General features: G+C 35.6%; 1 protein-coding gene across 1 annotated transcript; it reads left to right on the top strand.

The window, feature by feature from the left end:
• Window positions 1-1,333: 1,333 nt before the first annotated feature.
• On the top strand, window positions 1,334-4,929 carry LOC116124365 (putative UDP-glucuronate:xylan alpha-glucuronosyltransferase 3). The gene is made up of 4 exons (XM_031410083.1): window positions 1,334-1,566; window positions 2,099-2,308; window positions 2,561-3,195; window positions 3,729-4,929. The coding sequence occupies exons 1-4, from the start codon at window positions 1,511-1,513 to the stop codon at window positions 4,748-4,750; spliced, it is 1,923 nt and encodes a 640-aa protein (XP_031265943.1). The 5' UTR covers window positions 1,334-1,510; the 3' UTR covers window positions 4,751-4,929.
• The last annotated feature ends 1,226 nt before the right edge of the window (window positions 4,930-6,155 follow it).

Raw genomic sequence — 6,155 nt, forward strand, 5'->3', positions numbered from 1 at the left:
TTACTCACTAAAAACCAACTCCATTGCCAACATTGCATTCATTGACACTTTCTCTTCAAAAATCCCAACATCTTAGCCTTCAATTGTTCGTCGATTATCATCTTAATTTATAGGGTTTTCGGTGAATGAAATGGGTAATCAAGCTTGATGAAAGCCCCGGTTCTGGTTGAACTAGCTAGGATGGGCCGGGTTTTAAAACAATGGTCGTAACTATCCACCTCAATCTCTAATTAATTGGATCTAATGTGAGCTCCTGAAAATATAATTTTTTTTCTTTCTAAAATATTAATTTTAATTTTAAATCCTAAAACCCAAGAGTGGAAACATATTTTACAAGCTACGGAAGGATTTCTGTAATTTATTTGGTAAATTGATTTGTGTGTAAAGATTGTGCCCATAAGTGAAGCCTCCAATTCAGTTGTGTTTATATTAGTTTGGCAAATCATATTCTAATTGTTGGTTAGGAATTGGAAATTGCTTTTAGTTAACAACACACGACATTTGATTTTGACATTCACCAGCTCTTCACCTGCCATCAACCAACTCTCAATTGACTTATCATAATTTTTACCTGAAGAGAACATCAATAAATTAATGGAAAAGGACAACAATACTAGTTATACTCTAGACATTTAAATAGGTTTAGGTTGAAAACAATAATTAATTATGACCCATTAAACTAATCATAGTGCTAATAAAAACATGGATATGATAAATAGTTTAAGGAATTGCGTATTCAATTCATTGATGCAATGATTCAGTTTTAAAATTAATGTATTAATTATATAAAATAATTAATACATTAATCAAATTGAATTCATATATGATAGCATTTGATTGGATTAGTGTATAATAAAAGCCTATATATGTAATTTTATACCATAAAATCAAATTTATTACTCATATTTTGGCTTAATTTATAATTTTGTTTGTCCTTATTTTATTTTTTAATGAGAAATAAAAGAAAACAAAGAAACAATGGATGATGGTAAGGTAAGAACGTAATATTTTCTTTGACCACAAACACTCCTATTCCTTGAAAACATTTGAAAATAAACCAAAAAGTCCTTTTATCATTACGCGTATTTACAATAATAATTTTCCCAACTTGTAATATCTTAATCACCCTCCATTAACCACAAATTTAATAAAATAAAATAAAAATATCCCAAAATAAAATTACCTCGCTAAGCAAGTGTAACAACGGGTTAATCTTAATTTAAACCTCTCTCGCGTTGACTAACTGCTCTGACAGCGACCACGCTCTTTCGTATTAACAGGCTCCAGACTGCCGCCTTTGATCTTCACACTTCAATAAATTTTATTTTTGCAACCACACCCCCAATAGATGACAGCTCTCTTTTAGTAATAAGCAAATATTTTTCCACTGATCTCTCTGTTTTCCAAAACCGTTTTTCTTGTTTTCATTTTTTTTCTCTTTGACTTGCTGTGAGTTTCGTTATATAAAATCAGATGTTGCCTCCCCGGTGCTGCAGCTGAGTCGAAGAAGATGAGAGGTCTCTCTCCTAGTCCTTTAGAGGCCAGACACCGATTGTCCTCTTCATTGTCAGTATTCTCTCGAAATCTCATTATAAATTTTAACTAGATGAACGCAAACTAATTGTCATGCGGTCGAAGCACTTGATTTGTGCTCTAGTTGTTAACGATTTCGTTAAAATTAGTTTGGTGAATGATTAAGTAGCTTTCGTTCAGATCTATTAATTTATTGAAAATTTGAATTCCTTAGTCTTTGTTTCTGCGTTAGAGTTTCGTGTTTGAGTTGCTTAATTTGTCTATACTGATTCTTGAAATTTAGTTGTGTTTGAGATCGTCACTTGTGGCTCGAGTTCTGGCTTTGATTGATGATTGCAGCTCTTGACACTTAATTTGAATCAGTTAGTACTCAAATTTGTAAAATAAGCATTTAGAAGAATTTAAGAGTTGAGTATTGGTTCATTGTGCAAACGATTCTATGGTGTACTGAACGAGTTCCGATTTATTAAGTTAATATCTAGTTATCTTTTGATCTTGCGTCAATTTTATATTATGAAGACACAATTTGCTGTTCTGGCTGTTCATGAATTTCTTTCTGTTGCAGTGAAGAGGCAAACAAAAGGAGGTCCCAAAGATATAGGGTTTTTAGAAATGTTGAGAAAGCGCTTCATGTTCCAATACAATATAGGAATTTAAACTGCAAGAAGTCCAGCTTGAAAGTATTGCTGGTTATTATCTCGTTGGGAACTTTGTTCACACTTTTCCGTTCTCCAGCAGTTCATATTGCTGATCATCCATCCAGTGCTGCATCTCGGTATGTTTGATTGTCTATTCACGAGTAATCAGTTGTAATTAAATGTTTGGTTTGCTTTTTAGTAGGTTTTAGCTTTTGTAGTAGTTGTCATCCTGAAATTGGGTTTCCTGAATTAGAACTTTGTCTCAGTCTCTAGGACTAGACATCACATCTCTTTTTATGAGTCATCTAAACTATTGATAACTAAAAGGCAAAAGGCAGCTTTTTTTTTTTTTTTTTTCTCTTCCTGACTGAGAAGTTAATTGCATACAGGTCAAGTTTCATGAGATGGATGGGAGAGAGTGCTACTGCAGATCCACGTTATTTATCTACTTTAGATATGGACTGGGACCAAATTTCAAGTGTTGTAGAGAAACTGACTGACAGGAACAAATATCAAGGTATTGGCTTGTTAAACTTTAATGACAGTGATATAGAACAGTGGAAGCAGCTATTACCAGATGCCGAGCATGTTCCTTTGCACCTTGACCATGTATCAAACAACATAACGTGGGAAGTGCTATACCCAGAATGGATAGACGAAGAAGAAGAATTTGAAGTTCCCACTTGTCCTTCTCTGCCTATGATTCAAGTTCCTGGAAAACCACGAATTGATCTTATTGCCGTCAAGCTTCCTTGCAACAAGTTGGGGAGATGGTCAAGAGATGTGGCCCGTCTACACTTGCAGCTTGAAGCAGCAAGGCTTGCTGCCTCTTCTAAAGGCCTACATCCAGTGCATGTGCTTTTGGTAACTGATTGCTTTCCAATTCCAAATCTCTTCACTTGTAAGGATATTGTTGTACATGAAGGGAATGTATGGCTATACAAACCCAACCTTCATAGGTTGAGAGAAAAGGTACGGCTACCTGTGGGGTCATGTGAACTTGCAGTTCCTCTCAAGGCTAAAGGTCAGTCAGAAACTGGTTTCATTATGTTGTTTGATTCTGCTATCTGCTTAAAGATTTTAGTTGAAATGGAAGCTAGCTAGTTGATTCCATCCTTTACCCAATTTGGAACTTCTTTTTTTTTTTCTTCCCTTGTCTCACAATGTATAAGCATTTATGGTGTTTAGTTGAGTTATATTGACTAGCACATCAATCCATCTAGATAATTTAAAAAAAAAAGGTAGCAGCACATTTTCATTGGGAGTTCATAAAACCGTGGCTGGTTGAAGTCATTTTACTGATGGGAGTCTTATTTGGTGATCTTAATCATTGACTATCAACTGTACCATTTCTTATAAAAAGAGCGAAGACAATACTATGATCAAATGGTTTACATGCTTTTCTATCTATTGTTGTTTTTGTTTTGATAAGCCGTAAAACATATGCATTGGAACCTGTATATGGTAGGTCAATACCTCTGGATCTATGCCGCATGGATTAAAAAAAAAAAAAAAAAGTAAAAAAAAAAAAAATAGTAACTGAATACTTTTGAACAGAGCATTTCTACTCGGAAAGGCCACATAGAGAAGCATATGCAACAATCCTTCATTCTGCACATGTATATGTTTGTGGGGCCATTACTGCAGCTCAGAGTATCCGCTTGGCAGGCTCAACACGAGATTTTGTGATACTTGTGGACGAAACAATTAGCGAGTATCATAGAGGTGGGTTGGCGGCTGCAGGCTGGAAAGTCCATACAATCCAAAGAATCAGGAACCCAAAAGCTGAAAGGGACGCATACAATGAATGGAATTACAGCAAATTCCGTCTGTGGCAGTTAACAGATTATGACAAGATCATTTTTATTGATGCCGACTTGCTTATACTTAGAAACATTGATTTTTTATTTGAAATGCCAGAAATAACTGCCACTGGAAACAATGCTACCCTGTTCAATTCAGGTGTTATGGTGGTTGAGCCATCAAATTGTACATTCCAGTTGCTAATGGATCACATCAATGAGATTGAGTCTTACAATGGTGGGGACCAGGGCTATCTGAATGAAATCTTCACATGGTGGCACCGGATTCCAAAACACATGAACTTCTTGAAGCATTTTTGGGAAGGTGACGAGGAGGAGAAGAAACAAATGAAAATTCATCTTTTTGGAGCTGATCCTCCTATCCTTTATGTTCTCCACTATTTGGGAAATAAACCATGGCTATGCTTTCGGGACTATGACTGCAACTGGAATGTGGACATTTTACAAGAGTTTGCTAGCGATGTTGCTCATAAAAGATGGTGGAAGGTGCATGACGCCATGCCAAAACACTTGCAAAAATTCTGCTTGCTTAGGTCCAAACAGAAGGCAGCATTGGAGTGGGATCGAAGGCAAGCTGAGAAAGGTAACTACACTGATGGTCATTGGAAGATCAAAATAAAAGACAAGCGTTTGGAAACTTGCTTTGAAGATTTCTGCTTCTGGGAAAGCATGTTGTGGCACTGGGGTGAGAAAAATTGGACAGATAATGCAACTACAACTCCAGCTCCACCAGCCATTACCACTGCATCTCTTTAATCTTCATGATTGGTAATTCTTTCATTTTCACATTCTCCATGTAGCATATGGAAGAGTTTTAACACATTTTGAATATCAAGCAATTTTGTAAAAAAGTGTATCTTCTGCATGTACTTCTTGACTTCTTATAGCCAGTATAAGATACCTCCTACATCAATATTGCACACCCTTTTATCAAATGCATTTTACACTATTCTTACATGCGAGTATCATAGAGTCATGCACACTTAATGTTCTTGAGGTATATACATCCGGCTATGCAGCGGCTGCATCACCCATGTCGGAAAGAGTTAAATACTGAACAACTTTTTTCTATAATATGATGATTGGAGAAAATTTTTAATATCCGAATGCATCTCTTGGACAAATATACTCTTTAACACAAATTGAGTTGCCATTGATCTTGAATGATATAAAAGGTACGAAAATACATGGAGCAATTGCTGTATTGTTGAGCTTTCTGATTTCTTTAACTGGTTACTGGTTAGGACTCACATTTACTTATAAAATTGTATCACGGTAATTCCCAAGGTCTTGTAACGTGGCAGCATTAAGTTTGGATTCTCCCTCTGTGGCTGGATTAACCATGTCAAAGTCTTGCTGCCATGGAGGAAGAGTACGAACAGTAAAGATTTTTTATTTTTTAAACAAGGTAAAGGATTGGACTTGAAGAACAGATATCGATTATATAACTATTTAACCAGAGACAAAACTTGTGTTGCTAATCTTTATAGACCACGGAATCACATGCCATTATACAATTGTAATATTGAACTTACAATACCAATCGGCTTCTAGGCAATGAATTCTTAATATCTTTCTTTATTAATATGCACCTTTTGATTAATTTAAAATGGAATGAAAATGGAAGCTAACAGCTTATTTCAACAAATTTATTATCCCAATTAACTGATGATTATTCATCTTGTTTGTTTAACTTTTTAAAACTCTATACTATTATAGTATTTAAAGTAAACAATAAAAAACGTATTTATTTTAATATTGATGGAATTCAATTCAAAATCCAATCATATTCTATTTAACTCAAAAAATTTAACAATTACATTTCATAATAAAATTTTATAAATTAACAAAAACACCCCCACCCACCCAAGCCACTGTCGACTGCTAGCAACTACTGTTGGCCACTAGCCACCACCGTTCACCGGCGTCGGAACAACGCATGATCGATCGGATTTGGCCGATCGTGCGTCAATCTGACCTTTTCCAGCCAGATTCACCATGGATTTGGTTGGAAACGGCCAGAAATCTGGCTGTTGACTATGGCTATATCTTGGTCGTTAACGATGACCAAATTCTAGCTATAGATTTGGTCGTTTCTGACCAAATACACGGTAAAACTGATCAGAAAAGGCCATGTTGGCGCACGACCACCAGATCCAAC

Source organism: Pistacia vera, unplaced genomic scaffold (assembly GCF_008641045.1).
Source record: "Pistacia vera cultivar Batoury unplaced genomic scaffold, PisVer_v2 Contig1517, whole genome shotgun sequence".
Lineage (NCBI taxonomy): Eukaryota > Viridiplantae > Streptophyta > Magnoliopsida > Sapindales > Anacardiaceae > Pistacia > Pistacia vera.